This window comes from Manihot esculenta, chromosome 16 (assembly GCF_001659605.2).
Source record: "Manihot esculenta cultivar AM560-2 chromosome 16, M.esculenta_v8, whole genome shotgun sequence".
In the NCBI taxonomy this organism is placed as follows: domain Eukaryota; kingdom Viridiplantae; phylum Streptophyta; class Magnoliopsida; order Malpighiales; family Euphorbiaceae; genus Manihot; species Manihot esculenta.
Window position 1 is genome coordinate 5063935 of NC_035176.2, and position 16313 is coordinate 5080247.

At 34.2% G+C, this 16313-nt stretch overlaps 1 protein-coding gene across 2 annotated transcripts; it reads right to left on the reverse strand.

The window, feature by feature from the left end:
* Positions 1–5914: 5914 nt before the first annotated feature.
* Positions 5915–7164, reverse strand: LOC110604127 (dof zinc finger protein DOF1.5). Of its 2 annotated transcripts, none has more exons than XM_043952113.1 (2): positions 6413–7164; positions 5915–6281 (listed from the first exon to the last, which is right to left on the reverse strand). In XM_043952113.1, exon 1 carries the CDS (start codon positions 6922–6924, stop codon positions 6451–6453), a length of 474 nt encoding a protein of 157 aa, XP_043808048.1. In that variant the 5' UTR covers positions 6925–7164; the 3' UTR covers positions 5915–6281; positions 6413–6450. The 2 variants fall into 2 exon arrangements, with proteins under 2 accessions (XP_043808048.1, XP_021597928.1); XM_021742236.2 differs by having other exon boundaries at positions 6468–7153.
* Positions 7165–16313: the final 9149 nt, after the last annotated feature.

Consider the following 16313-nt stretch of genomic DNA (forward strand, 5'->3'; position numbering starts at 1 on the left):
GAACAAAGAATTCACCATCAAACTCAAGCAGTATGGCTTTACTCAATGTCCACATGATCACTGTTTCTTCACCAAATCTTCATCTTCTTCCTTCCAAGCCTTAGTTGTCTATGTTGACGATTATTGATTACTGGAGACACTGAAGCAGAGATCCTAACTACCAAATGCTACCTTGACTCTCAGTTCACAATAAAGAACTTGGGACATTGAAAATTTTTTCTTAGCCTGGAAATTGCTGGCTCTGCATCTGGAATGTACATTAATCAGAGGAAATACATCACAAACATTATTCTTGACACTAGTCTCTCAAATGCCAAAACTGCACAAGTACCTCTGCCTTGAGGACTCATGCTCAAAAACTATTCATGAGCTCTCACTCTTTCACGACCAGATATTACTTTTGCCATGCAACAATTAAGCCAATTTATGTAGAAACCACATCAAACACACAGGGATGCTGCAAACACATGTGTTACATTATCTCAAAGGCACCACTGAGCGAGGTCTCTTTTATCCATCTTAGACATCACTTAACCTTCACGCATACTATGATGCTGACTGGGCCTCCTTCACTAATACTCGCCGATCCATATTCGAGTTTTGTATATTCATAGGGCAAGCCCTCATTTCATAGAAAACAAAAAAAATAGAGCATTATCAATTGCTCCTCCACAGAAGCCGAATATAGAAGAATGGACTCCACCGTCTATGAGTTACAATGGCTCAGCTATCTCCTACGCACTTTCTCTCTTCACCTTCGCACACCAATATCACTACATTGCGACAATAAGGCAGCCTTACACATAGCAGCAAACCTGACCTTTCATGAATGGACAAAACACCTAGACATAGACTGACATCTTGTCCGTGATCAAACCAGCAAAGGCTTCATTCAACCGCTCCACTTACCTTCTCGCCTTCAGTTAGCAGATATCTTCTCTAAGTACCTCAAATCTCCTCCATTCTCTACCTTCGTCTCCAAGTTAGGAATGGTTTCAATATCCCATGCTCAGCTTGAGGGGAGATGAAAGAATAATTGTAACGATCCGAAATCGGACCGACATCAGCGCTAGGATCCAGATCGACTTAAGGTCGCCGGGACCCGTAGCAAGCCTAGCATGCAACCTGTTACACTTGATAAATCCCATACATAATCAAACATTTACATAAAAACTTAAACTTTTTCATTCACTAAGCTTGACCTGTGCATGCACCATAACAGTAAACATACTAACCCCATACTAGAGCCCTCATCAAATGCTCTAGTTGGGTCAACATCACATACATCAAGCTTGGTTTACATCACATTAAATAAAACATTACACTTAGATCATGTATCAAAAGGGATTAACCATAAACTCTAGGGTCAAGCACAATACTAATCCTCAATACAATATCTTACAAAATCTTACATTTACATTACATTAATTCTCATGTCCACAACTAACTATTACATATATACTTTTACTCTTGTTGACTTCCTGTTCTATCCCGAACCTGCAAACCTGGGGGTTAAGGGAAAGGGGTGAGCTACTAGAGCCCAGTGAGTAGAATAGTAAAACAGTATATTAAAACATATGCTTTCATGGAATGCATCACATCACAAACAAATCACATCAAGGATGGACTTGTCACCAATAGCCCTCTACACATTCCAAAGGTGCCAGGGGCGTAGTGCAGGCCACACCTGGTCTTTCTCTTACACATAACATATCATAACATATCCAATCATGCCGGGGGCGTAGTGCAGGCCACACCCGGACTTTCTCTTACATCGTGCCAGGGGCGTAGTGCAGGCCACACCTGAACTTCCATATCAAATCATAGTCATCATATCATATCAAGGGCTAATGGGTTATCCAACATCCATCCACATCAACAACATAGTATGCAATGTAACATATTCGTGAATTCTAATGCAAACAACCTAGTATATATCATGGCATTTGTGATGCATGAACATGCTCGAAATTCATTTACTTTGAAACATAAAGATCCATTCTACTCACCTCAGGCTGACTCTGAACAGACTCTGAAGTGGCTATCTCACAGCTGGGGTCCTCGGTTCCTCGGGTTCGAACCTACACAGGTGGACTCAAATGAGGGACCAAACATACATTAAAATGACTCTAAACATCCCCCCAAAAACCCTCTAAAACACCTTAAAACAATCATAGAAAACATGCAAAGGAAGGCTGAACAGGGCACTTTCGGCGGCAGGTTCGGCGGCAGGTTCGGCGGCCGAAAGTCCCTCCAGAGCCGAAAGCCATGCACCTTCGGCGGCACCTTTGGCTGCCGAAGGTTCCTTCCAGATCCGAAACTCATGCATGTTCGGCGGCACCTTCGGCGGCCGAAACTGCCCTCTAGAGCCGAAAGTCCAAACTTTCGGGGGCAAGCTTAGGCGGCCAAAAATGCCACCACAGGCAGGTTCGGCGGCCGAAAGTGCCTTCGGCTGCCGAACTTGAGTTCTTCCAGAAGTGGCAGAACTCAGCCTTTATGCACATTTTGCCTCTTAAACCTTCCAAACTCAAGCACAACACTCCCAACATGCATAAACACATTCATAAGCATATAGGGGTCTCAAACTATCCTATACCCCAACAAACAACAACATGGCAACTCATTTAAGCACACATTTAACCTTAAACTAACATTTTTACAACTAACCTAAACATGCATTTCTACCCCATAAAACCTTCATAAAACTTACTTAAGACATCGAAGGAGGCGAGGATCGACGCTTACCTCTTGAAGATCGAGAGAAGACGTGACCCAACTTGGAGATTTGGGAAAAACGGGTTCCGGAGGTCTCCAAGCTTCCAAACTTCGATCTTTGCTTAAAAACTTCAAAACCAAACTAAAACTTGTTAAAAACTTGTAGGATTTGAGGAGAAAACACAAAATCATCAAAGGAGTGGCGGATACTCACCTTGCTCGAAAATAGAGAGAGAAAACTCGCCTATTTTCGGACAGGGGGCCTTTTATAGGTGGCTGGCCAGACCACCTTCGGAAGCCAAAAGTGCCTCCGCAACTCCACCAAGTTCGGCGGCCGAACCTGGATTTTCCTCCTTTATCCTTTTTCTTTTCAAAACTCAATTCTTTCTTACTTAAAACCTTAAAAATATGTAAAAACATTTATAAAAACATGATTTTACCCTTTCAGAGGTTTCCGACATCCGAGATTCCACCGGAAAAATAGGAATTCCGATGTCGGGGTCTAGCCGGGTATTACAATAATGACTAGTAAACAAAATGTAGCGCAATAAATATGGGTTAATGAAACGGTGAGTACAAGAAAATGCACAAGGATGAGCTCCAGCGTCTCTTTCCCAAGGCTGTGCCGAATTGAAAAACATCGAACAATGCCGAATTGAAAAACATCGAACAATGCCGAACTGGAAAGCACTGAACTGATGTCGAACTGAAAATCAAACTGTTGTCGAACTGAAAAGTCACGCCTCCCACATACAGCAGATTACAAAAGGGAACTTAAGCGGGAAACGAGTAGTTAGTTATGAAAGTAGTTAGCATTCTGTTGAGAATAACCTTTAAATTATTTTAGTAGTTTTCCAGTTTTGTATATATAAGTTAACACAAAGCAACCAATATACCTGAATTTTTTTCTCCCTTTTATTTTCTTTTATCATTGTTACTTTCTGTTTAGAGTCGACTCCATTTGTTAAGACTGGCAATGCCAACTTTATAATTGGTGGATCCAGAAAATAAGAGGATAATGTCATATGTCTAAACCAAGTGATTTGGTTCCATGGATGGTTCAACTGGAAATGAAGGTGATTAGGATAGTCTACAAGATAAAAATGAGTCGGATAGACACTAGAGACCCAACATTGGTACTTTGATGCTTAAGTTAATGGTCAAGTGGGAATGTAAAATGTAATAAATCAGAATAAATTTAAAGGATGTCATAAATGTTTAAGAGAGAGCTCAATATGTAATATGATAGTTGACATACTAGATCAAGATGATGCATTCCCCAACTTGAATCATCTTCTAGGGATCAAGCCATTCTGGGTGTTGTGAAAATTGGACTGGGTAGTGCACATGTCGACATCTTAATGCTCGACAATATTTAGATATATCAATAGGATTATAATTTACCTTTTAGCTTCAAGGCATTAATGGTATAAATTCTTGATTCCTATCATAAACATAAAGGAGAGAAAAAGAAATAAAGGGAAAGAATAATTTTGAACTTAAGAAGACTTGAGACTTAAGAGTCTGCCACTTTTGAGCAAATCAAAATCAAAGAGTACTTAAAGTCCTTTTCCATTTCAAAAGGAACGGTGCCGTATAGTTTTAACTTAAACAATTGCACAAATGGTCTCCCTTTTTCCCATATCAAACGGTGTTGCTTTCTCGTTACTGCTGCTTTGTCTTTAAATGTAGGAAGTAAAATATTTCGAATTAAGTTTTCTAATTTACTTATTATGAAATTATTGACATTTATCATTAAACTATAGTAATTTAAATTAATTTAGTCTTTTAAATATTTTCTTAATAAAAATATAGTAATCTATTCTACATTCAGTTAATTATATATTTTATAAAGTAGTCACATAATTATTTAAATATAAATGTAGATAATTAGTAGATAATAAAATACTTATTAAAAATGGAAATTCTTAAATTTTATTCGTGGTTGGCAGAAAAATTCTTTAACCTGTCAAAATTTCAATAATTAAATAACTATTACAATTATTCAACATGATTTACGCTTATTTTAATATAATTTTAAAAATTAAAAAATATATATATATAATTTAATATCAATATTCGTATATAAATTATTTGAAGTAGTAATTAATTTATAATTAAAATGACTTTGGACGATTTTTAATATTTTGTTTGTAATTAATATTACAGAAATTAGATGGTTGATGTCGTGGCCGAAATGAAACTATACTGTAACTGACGACTGAAATCTATAAGAAAGGAGATGTGAGGTGGTGGGTGTCCACGATAACCACTCCGATACTAAGTGAGTATCTTGAAGAATATGAAAAATACAATGGATTATGTAGAGTTTGAGTAATGTTAGAGATAATGAATTTTTATCTCTGAAATACTCCGTTTTATACAGCTAGAGGTAGAAATGAATATGTTATATTTCTGATAATTCAACGGTTATGTAGTTGTCTGCTCGCTATAGGTCGTCTGCTTGCTATAGGGCATCTTTAGCCTTTAAATAGAAATTTTGCAATTATAAATATAATTTGAGGATACGCTGATGTTCGATAACAATAATTTTGTATTAAGATTCGTCCTATTTTAAAGAAAGTGGATTTTATTGAACCGAGTATTAAGGTGTACGTACTTTATCAAATTTTTATCATGCCTTATTTAAACAATTACTATATAGCATTAGTAATAATTTTTTAAAAAAAATTAAATTATTTTTTAAAAATTATTATTTTCAATTATAAAAATATTTTTAATTAAATAATTTTTTAAATGCTCTAAATATCAAAAATATAAAAAATATTTTCGGTAAAATAACAGAAGCCAAGTATATTAGGCTCTATGAAAATACACATGTAGACCTCTTTTTTATAATTTAAAATGTAATGTATAATAAATTCGTACGAAAAATAAATAAACCTCACATATATTTCTCTGTTGAATATGAGTTGGAATTATTTAAAGTTTTCAAAAGGCTAATATTGTCATTTTATTTAATTATTATTTCACATCCCAACTAAGGAAAAATAACTTACAATTACCCCGAGGGGAATAAATTTTAGAAAGTGAACTTTATTGAAAATATAGAATTTCAACCAAATAAGATATAAATGTAAAATTTAATAATTTTTCCTATCATTTTTATCTAGTAAAATATCAAATTTATTTAATTTTTTAAATATAATTTAAAAATCAATTTAAATAAAAAATAAAATTTAATATTTATAATATTTAATATTTTTATTTTGACCTGTAAAAATTGCATTACAAGGCTCCAGTAACAATATCAATTTTTCTTTAGGCATAATCATATCTACAAAAGGAGTTCTGATGAGAGTTTTTCTTTTTTTTTTTTTCTTGATTAACAATCATAATGAATTGGTAGAGTCTATCAATTCAATCTGCTGGTATTGATAGATTCATCTGCATCTTTAGATGAATCTCCATAGCCTCAAAATTTGATCGAATGGGATCATATCCTCTGATGATGATCTGGACCTACTGATATTTTACATCAATCTCGGTGGTCAGCTCCATCTCTCAACATCCAAATATGAGTGCTCATTGAGCTTCATGTTGATCTGCAATACACAAAATCAACCGAATAAATTAATTATTCACTATTTCTGATCAGTCCTTTTTTATATTTTTAAAGTCAATTGAGTTTTCTTATTGTATACAGTAATTAAATAAATTAGATTTGAAAGTTTACTTCTCCTGCATGATGATGATAAAGACAAAATGTCAAAATCAAGAAGTTTGACAACCTGAACTTCTCCTCCGACGCTTCATGGGGTAAACATGCCGGGAACCGTCGTCGGCGACCAAGAGCCACTCCTTAAGCAGCAGCCCACTATCCAGCTCAATCTGATGCACATCACCTGAACCATCATACAAGCATCCTTCAGGAAACCCACCAAGTCCACCACGGCAAGGCGGCTTATTTTTCCGGCGACCAGCACCAACGGGAACATTACGAAGAGCCCCACCTGCTGTCCAGTATCTCTGGCAGCCCTTGCAGAAATGCCTAGGCTGGTTAACGTTATAGTTGTTGAAGTAACAAAATTTAGTCTCCATGCTCTTACATCTAGGGCATGAGATGATCTTCTCCGGCCTCTTTTCAGGCGATGGATTTTCTTGATTATTTTGATCTTCTTTGATTTGTCTAGCATGTAACGTAATAGTAGTGCCAAAGAGCTTGATACCCACTTCTTGGGTGGCCATGAAAAAAAGATGGCGAGTGGTTAAAGGTCGGCAGAAGAAGGGCTATGGGTTGATCGGAGAAGGAAGGAGCTTGGCTTATACATATATAAAGGGCTAAAGGGTGTAAGAAAATTTGGCTCTTGACCTCTATCAATGTGACAAAGCCGCCATGAAGACAGTAGGTGGCGTGGAAAAGCTGATGATAAGCTTTTCTTTGTCCACATCATTGCCCCACGTCAACGGCTTCTAGGGCTTAAAAAAGTCTAGTGGTGGATCCCAACAACAGGTAGGATGCTTGCAAAGAGTCAAATGAAAGGGCATAAAGAGAGATTTTTGTCTAAATGGAATGTTGCAGTTCATATTCTAAACCATAAAGAAACTAAAAGGATATAGCTAAAGCCTTGACATTTGCCTTTTGAAGAATAACTTTTTCCCTGGATTTGGATATTTTGCTTTCAGGGATTATATCTTCACATTTTTTTTAAAAAAAATTTTTAACATGCAACAAAATACATTATAAAACTGCAAAATGCAATAAAGGAACCCTAATAATTTTAATTTTTTAATTTATTCTATAATATTTTTAATTTAATGGTAATCTTTTAATATATTTCATAAAGTTCAAAAGATGGTATGTAAGGGAAATTTATAATTTAATTATGGGATATTACCATTATTAACAAGTTAGTTTCTGTATTTTTAGAAATCTATTAAAACGTTTTTATATTTTCTCTTCATCAAACAAAATAGTCATTCTGTTTATATCTGCCGTTAAAAATATAGCAAAAAATCAAATTACTCCATTCTTTTTCTCCTCCTTCTTCTTCTTCTTCTTCTTTAAAGAGGGACTATTTCGTTAACGGAAAGAAATGATAAAAACATTTCAATAAATATAAAAAAAGATAAGGACGTTTTAATAGATTTTTGAAAAAATAGGGACTGACTTATTAATAATAGCAATATCCAATAACTAAATAAGAGGTTTTATTTAAGGGCAAAATTAGATTTTAAAAATTTTATCTCTCATCCTTTATTTATTTTTAACGGAAAGGATGACAGAAGGACTATTTTGCTAACGGAGAGAAAGTTAATGACGTTTTAATAAGTTTTTAAAAATGCAAAGACTGACTTGTTAATAATGGCAATACCCAGAGACTAAAATGTAAATCTCTCTTTATGTAAATATAGAAAATTTATCAATTTAAATTCTATTATCTATTGACTGCATGAAATTCTTATTTATAATATTAGTATTTTGTAATATATAGAATATGAATGAGTTGGCTTTGAGATCAAAAGCTAAAAGAAAGTATTTTGCATTATTTTACTTGTAATTGAAAGAATGTTTTTGGAAATACTTTTAGTAAATACATTTAGAATACAGTATTTATCATATATATATATATATATATAAATATTCTTTAGAATCCGTTTCTAATGAGCTAAAAATAGAAATGAATATGTTTCTAAATTATGTTTCTAATCTATTTCTTAAGTTCTGGGCTTCTTTAAGCCCTACAAATTTTAGAAATGGAATTCAAATTTTATTTTAAGATTTTTTGAAGTTTTTTTAAGCTTCAAATTTTGTTAATGAACTTCAAAATTTATTAGAAAAATAAAAACATAAATGAATATCCACTTTTAAATTTTTATTGGTAATTTATTTTAAAATTTTTAAATAAATTTTAAAATTCATTTAAAACAGCCGTCCTAAATTGTTATTTTATATACTTATTTGTAATTATTAAAGAAGTTAAAGATAAACTGTGTTTTTGTATATCTAGATTAACAGAAATTATAATATATTTATAATACATGTAGAGATAAGATAAGAGTCAATTTAAAATACAAATTTAGATTGTGATAAGCGTGACTGTTAACTACTCCTAATATCACGTTAAGGTAGTTTCACTAATACGCCCCCGCAAGTTAGGTGGTAGTTCAACGGCACCTAACTAGATCCGATGCAATAAGAACAACTGTTTAGATTGGGCTTTAGTAAGGGAGTCTGCTAATTGATCTGCTGAATGAATATGCTGAATATGAAGTTTCTTCCCATTGACTTATTCCCTTACAAAGTGAAAATTAATAGCGATATGTTTCATTCTACTATGTAATACCGAATTTTGACAAACATATGTTGCTCCCACATTATCATAATAAACTTCAAGAGTAGAGACTGAATTGTAACACCAGTGAGTTCATGAAATAGATTTGTCAACCAATTAATCTTAGCCACAGCACCTGCAACAGCCTAATACTCTGGTTCAGTTGAAGAACGTGCTACTATCATTTGTTTCTTTGAAGACCAATTGATCGGAGCAGAGCCCAGAAAAGTTATGTAACCTGATGTGGATGTTCGGTCACCTGGATCCCCAGCCCAATCTGCATCTAAGTACACATAAAATTGAGATGATTTATGTTGACTAAGCAGCAACCCATAATGCATTGTGTGTTTCAAATACCGAAGTAATCTTTTCACCGCTTGCCAATGTAATATAGTAGGCGAATGCATAAATTGAGATAACTTATTGATTGCAAAACTGATATCCGGCCTAGTGAATGATAAATATTGAAGTTTGCTAACTGCTTCACGATATTGGGTCACATCTGTGGAACCTGTACCATCCTGTAGTGTAAGCAGAGTAGAAATACCATGATAGTCATGCATATTATATTTCTTGAGAAGATTAAATATATACTTCGATTGTGATAACATGAGTCCTTCAAGCGTTGTGGACACTTTGACTCCAAGAAAATAGTGAAGTAACCCAAGATCTTTAAGAGAAAAATGTTTGGACAAGGTAGCAACCACATTAGTAAGAGCAATTTGATCATTACCTGTGATGATTATATCATCAACATAAACCAAAACATAAAGTATAATATCAGCCTTGCAAAACACAAAGAGTGAACTATCAGATTTAGATTCATGGAAGCCATATTGTGTTAGAAAAATCTTCAATGCCATGTACCAAGCCTTGGGAGCTTGCCACAATCCATAAATAGCTTTGTTAAGTTTGCAGACGTAGGTTGGGAATTCAGAACTGATATAACCCTTAGGCTACCTCATATAAACCTCATCATCCAATTTCCCTTGTAAGAAGGCATTGTTCACATCTAATTGATGTAGTTGTCAATGATTATGTGCTGCAATTGTAAGCACAAGCCGGACTGTCGCTGGTTTAACTATTGGGCTAAAAGTGGAATGATAATCAATTCCTAGTCTCTGTGTGAAACCTTTCGCAACAAGGCGAGCTTTGTACCTAACAATGTCTCCATTTGCTTTGTATTTGATCCTAAAAAGCCATTTACAGTCAATAACATTATGTAAATCATTAGGAGGAACCAAATCCCATGTCTGATTTTGAATCAAAGCTTTAAATTCATCATCCATGGTTGCACGCTACTTCTCATCTTTTCTAGCTTGTTTAACAGTTACAGGTAAGCTGGGTTTGTCTACTATTGCTAGATAATCAAATATCTTCTTTGGTTTGAAAATATTGTTCTAAGATCTAGTGATTACCCGACGAACAAGTTGTACATCTGATTGAGGTGAAATTTCAGTAGAGGTATTAACAGGCTGGACATCTAATTGAGGTGAAGCAATAGTAGATGAAAGAGGAAGTTTTGTTTGATTTAAGGTGGAAGGAGAAAAAGAAGGCGTACCTGATGATTGTGATGCTGCTGAACCAGAAGATGCCTCCCCTAACACGTTGCTTGAAGGTTGATTCGCATGTCTTGGAATGGAGACAGTAATAGGGGATGGGACTAAATCATCTGAGTGGGATGAACTAGACTGATCATGCTGCTGTAATGGTGTATTAAGATTATGCCAAACTGGAAGAGAGGAACTGAAATTTGCGTGTTTGAACATGGTCTGAAAGGGAAATTCATGCTCAATAAACGTGACATCCCTAAACAAATAAATCTTTGAAGAAGTTAGATCAAAACATTGATAACTATGATACTGAACAGAAAAATCTAAGTACACACAAGGGCGAGATCGTGGTTCAAGTTTGTGTTTGGTATATGGTTTCAGCCATTGAAAACAGAGACAACCAAAAGTTCTAAGGTTAGAGAGAGCAGGGTCTGACTGAAACAAAGTCTGATAAGGAGATGAATAAGAAAGTGTACTTGTGGGTAATTTATTGATTAAATAGACAACACTGACACAAGCGAAAGACCAAAAATTGTATGGCAAAGAGGCTTGATGTAAAAGAGTTCGAGCAATTTCAATGATATGACGATGTTTTCTCTTAGCTTGTGCAACTCGTTGTGGGGTATAAGGAGGGGAGAGAAAGTGTTGAATTCCATTATAGTTAAGAAATTGTTTAACAGCAAGAAATTTACCCCCACCATTCGAATAAACACTCTTAATGGTGGTTTGAAAAAATTGTTCCACTGTGGATTTAAAGGTAGAAAAGACTTGAAGAACATCACTTTTATTTTTTATGGGATAAAGCCATGTATATTTTGAAAATTGATCAACAAATACGAAATAATATATGTTTTTATCAATGGATTCGACAGGTGATGGTCCCCAAACATCTATGTAAATTAATTCCAATGGTGTATGACTTTTGAGAGACATGGTGGCAAAAGACAAACGAACACTTTTATTGCATGAACAAGAATTACAATAATGAAACTCAGTGGAATGAGAATAAGGCAATGAAAAAGAATTTAAAATATTTTTTAAAGTTCTTAGATTGAGGTGACCTAATCGACAATGCCATAGACTTAAACTTGGAGCAGACACAGCAGTGTTTGTGGAAGGAAAACAACAAGTTGTGTAAGGAAAAGAGCAAGTTGTGTTGGATTGTGAAATCGGCCAGACATACAAATCATCCTTGTTCACTCTGTGTAGAAGAGGCACCCCCGTGCTCAGTGCCTTCACATAAAAATCAAAAGGAAAGAATTCAATGGAGGTGTTATTCTGTTTATAGAATTGAGACACAGATATCAAATTTTTTTTAATTTGGGGTGCATACAAAACATTTTGTAAACGAAAATCTTTAGATGAAGAGGGTAGAGAAACAAAACTTGTACGAGTAATCGGTATACTAGTACTATTGCCCATTATAATACCTTCAAGAACAGAATAAGCATATGGTGGTATTAGATTCATTGAATTATCAGTAACATAATGAGTAGAACCACTGTCAATAACTCATGGATTTGATTCATTGCGAGCAGCATACATGGCTTTGGCATCAATATGACTATGAGACTTGGATCGACAAACACTAGCAACATGATCGATCTTGCCACAGAGTTGGCATTGAATAGCAGAGTATGAAGATTGCTAACACAGTATATTTATAATAAATGTAGAGATAAGATAAGAGTTAATCTAAAATACAAATTTAGATTGTGATAAGTGTGGCTGTTAACTACTCCTAATATCACGTTAAGGTAGTTTCACTAATAATTATAAGTCAATAGTAACGATTTGATAATTATTATATTTATTTCCACCGCTAAGTATATTGCAGCAGTTTAATTATTTTTTCATAGCGATAAAATTATAATTTTATAAAGGAAAAATTACTTCTTAGTCCCTGAGGTTTAACGTAATTAACACTTCTGTCCCTCTATTTTGGCGACCCAACACTTAAGTCCCTCACTTTCTCTTCCGTCCAAATTCGCAGTCCTTCCGTCCATTTAAACCGTTTGGTCAAAGAGTCAAAAGTGAGAGGTGATAATTTTTTCCAGAAATACCCTTCTCTTAATGTGAAATTCCTTTTTTTTTTTCTCTTTCATGCTTTCTCTCTCCAGTTGCAGAAGAAGAAGAAGAAGAAGAAGAAGAAGAAGAAGAAGAAGAAGAAGAAGCTGCAGAAAGAGTAGGAAGAAGAAGAAAAAGAAGAAGAAGAAGAAGAAGAAGAAGAAAGAAGAAGAAGAAGAAGAAGAAGAAAGAAGAAGAAGAAGAAGCTGCTGCAGAAAGAGTAGGAAAAAGAAAGAAGAAGAAAGAAGAAATAAGAAGAAGAAGAAGAAGTTGCAGAAAGGGGAAGAAGAAGAAGAAGAAGAAGAAGAAGAAGAAGAAGAAGAAGAAGAAGAGGGTGAATTTTGTCAATTCACGTGTTCCAACCGGCTATTTTGGACGGAAGGACTACGAAGTTGGACAGAAAAGAAAGTGAGGGACTTAAGTGTTAGATCGCCAAAATAGAGGGACAGAAGTGTTAATTACGTTAAACCTCAGGGACTACAAAGTAATTTTCCCTTTTATAAAATATAAAATATATTTTTTGTTAAAATATATTATTATATATAATAAAAAAATTTTTTTATAAGAGTGTTAAACTATTGGTTTAGTAGTATTAAAGCAACAATTTTATAACTATTGTCTAAATTCTAAAATATAGTTGTAATAAATAAACTTGAATTTTATTTTCAAATTTATAGAATTTTTTTTCCAAACTTCACAATAAAAAATGGAGCTAAAGTTTTTAACGAATTCATGATGTTTCTAAATTTTATTTCTATTTTACCTCCAAATTTTGTGTCAATTTATTGATATTAAAATTAGCAACAAATTTTGTTTTTAAACTATGCCTTTCAACATATCATCTCAAAATTTATGTACCTCTCACTACGGAATGAAAGGCATATCTATTCCTCACCATTAGTTCATCCAAAACAATCTTGTACTACTTCAATAAAAGCTTACCCCACTTTAATAAAAGTAGAAGACTGAGAAAGAATACCCTAATCCACTTTTATCATAAAAGCTTTGTTAACAACCGAGGAATTTCTCATACCAAGACCACCATAATCCTTAGGCTCTTGAACTTTATCCCATCTAATAAGAGAAACACGACCCCTCCCATCCATTGAACCCCATATAAAACTTCTATATATTTTTTCTAACTAATTGCATATATGAATTGGCAACCTAGTAGTCTGCATAACATAATATGAAATCAAACACAAGACAGATTGAGTTAGAGTAATCTTGCTAGCCAAAGAAAGTTGAGGTGCATTCCAACCTAAAAACCGTTTCTTTACATTCTCGACAATATATCTATAAGTATTTCTTTTAACTCGAGAATGAAGCACCAAAACCCCTAAGTAATGACCTAAATCATCCATCTCATAAAACCCTGACACTCTACAAATATCCCTCCTCACCCATTTTTCTACATTCAAAGAACTGAAAATGTGAGATTTCTATGAACTAACTTTATGCCTTGAATACATGCAAAAAAACATCTAACACTCCTTTAACTACTTCAATCTATTGAACACTCACTTCTGCAAATAACACAAGATCATCCGCAAACAAAAGATGACTTAACCCCGAACCATTCTTGCTCAACTTAATCAATTTCCATAAATTCCAATCAAGCACATCAAAAATAGAATGAGACAACCTCTCGAGACAAATAACAAATAAATAGGAGGATAACGGGTCTTCTTTTCTAAAACTTTGAGAAGGGAAAAAAGGGCTAGAGATTTTCCTATTCCACTGAATATGCATCACACTTGATGAAACATAATGTAAAATCACAGTAGCAACATTGCTAGGAAATCCAGCCTCCAAAAGAGAATTAAGCAAAAAAACTCCATCTAATTCGGTCATAACCCTTCTTAAGATCAATTTTAGTAGCCATGAACCCCTTCCTCCCTTTCTTTTTTTCTCATTGAATGAATCATCTCCTGTATCACAATAATATTCTCAGTAATATGACGACCCGATACAAAGCTAGTTTGCATTAGACCAATAATCTCTAATATAATATTCTTCAAACGATTAGTAATAACCTTTGTAATGATCGTATAAATTACATTACAAAGACTAATAGGCCTGAACTGTGAAAAGGAGATAGGACTTTCAACTTTTGGAATTAAAGTTATCAAAGTAGTATTCATGAAAGCAGGCAAAGAACCACCACTCAATACTCTCCTCACCTCCTCACACACCAAATTACCAATCACTTTCCATTACGATTGATAAAAACCTGCATGAAGTCCATCAAGGCCCAGAGCCTTCCAAGGCTTCATCTTTGAAAGAGCTTTAAACACTTCACTATCGAAGCCTGACCTGATAAAGCTGATAGACTATTCGAAGAGTAGTTAGAAAAACACCCCTTCAAAGGAAAAGAAGGAACCTCACTCACATCTTCCTTATACAGTAAAGAAAAGACTTAATAGACATCTCTCAAAGTTCTTCCTTATTTGAAACTCAACCCCTAGAATCATTCTTTAATTGCTCAATCATATTTCTCCTCAGCCTAGCCATAACCCTCGTATGAAAGTAACTAGTATTCCTATCTCCCCATTATAACTAATCACTTTGGGCTTTCTGAAATCACAATAATTCTTCTCTTGTTGAAACTTCATCTAATTTATTTTGAAGCTTACATTCAAGCCTTACTAAAGATCTATTAAACTTATTCTCTAAAACCCTCTAGATACCATTTAAAAGCGTTAGAAGATTATTCTTCTTATGCGTAATATATCCAAACACTTCTTTATTCCATCTCTTTAAAAGAGCGACAAAATCACTGACAATGCTTACTATATTCCCCTTATTTCTACAATTTGCCTTTACAAACCCTTTAAAATCTAGGTGAATAAGCCAGTCAGAAAGGAACCTAAAAGGACAAGTATTACTCCTTTCCACTTGAAAACTTGTTAACTTGATCAAAATAGGCTTGTGATCAGAAACAAAATAAGACAAATGAAAAACAGTCGCTTCCTCAAACTTAACACGCCAAGCTTTATTACACAAAGCTTTATCAAGTCTTTCAAACAAATTCCCCCTATTCCAAGTAAATCTCGAGCCAATAAACCCAAAATCTAACAACTTCGAAGACCACAACCAATATTCAAAATACTTACATACTCCTAAGACTTTGCTTGAACCACCCTTTCTTTAATCTAGGCTAGAAATAGCATTAAAGTCCCGACACAATAGCCATAGATCACTAATGTAATCATTAAGACTAGCAAGTTTACTCTAAAGATCCCTCCGCCTAGATTTGTTGGGACTTTCATATACCATTGTAACATACGTCAAAAAGCACCCTCCTTGAGAGACTCTTAGAAAAATAAACTGCCAATTATATATTAAGAAGAATCTCAATCCTCCAACTATTTTTCTACAAAAGCCAAATACCTTCTAAAAATCTCACTGCTTCCACTCTATGAGAACACTAGAACACCAACTTTGAAATCACCTTATCAACCTTTTCACCACTCACTCGAGGCTCTAAAAGAGCAACTAAATTAGAATTAAATTTCTCCTTAAACATCTGAAAAGACCTCAGAAACGATGCTCCAGCAGCACCTTGAAAATTTCAAGAAAAAACTAACATAAGATAAAATTAAAAAAAAATAGAGAAAGCAAAGACATCACCTTAAACCCCTTAATCTATCATGTAAGGATCTAGAAGTTCCTCCTCCTC

Bases quoted from the DNA above. Each gene is read 5' to 3' on its own strand.
- LOC110604127 (XM_021742236.2), bottom strand. From the start codon at position 6,924: ATGGCCACCCAAGAAGTGGGTATCAAGCTCTTTGGCACTACTATTACG. The intron at 6,282-6,467 runs GTTGTCAAACTT...TGTGTATTGCAG, and splicing joins GCGTCGGAGGAGAAGTTCAG to ATCAACATGAAGCTCAATGA.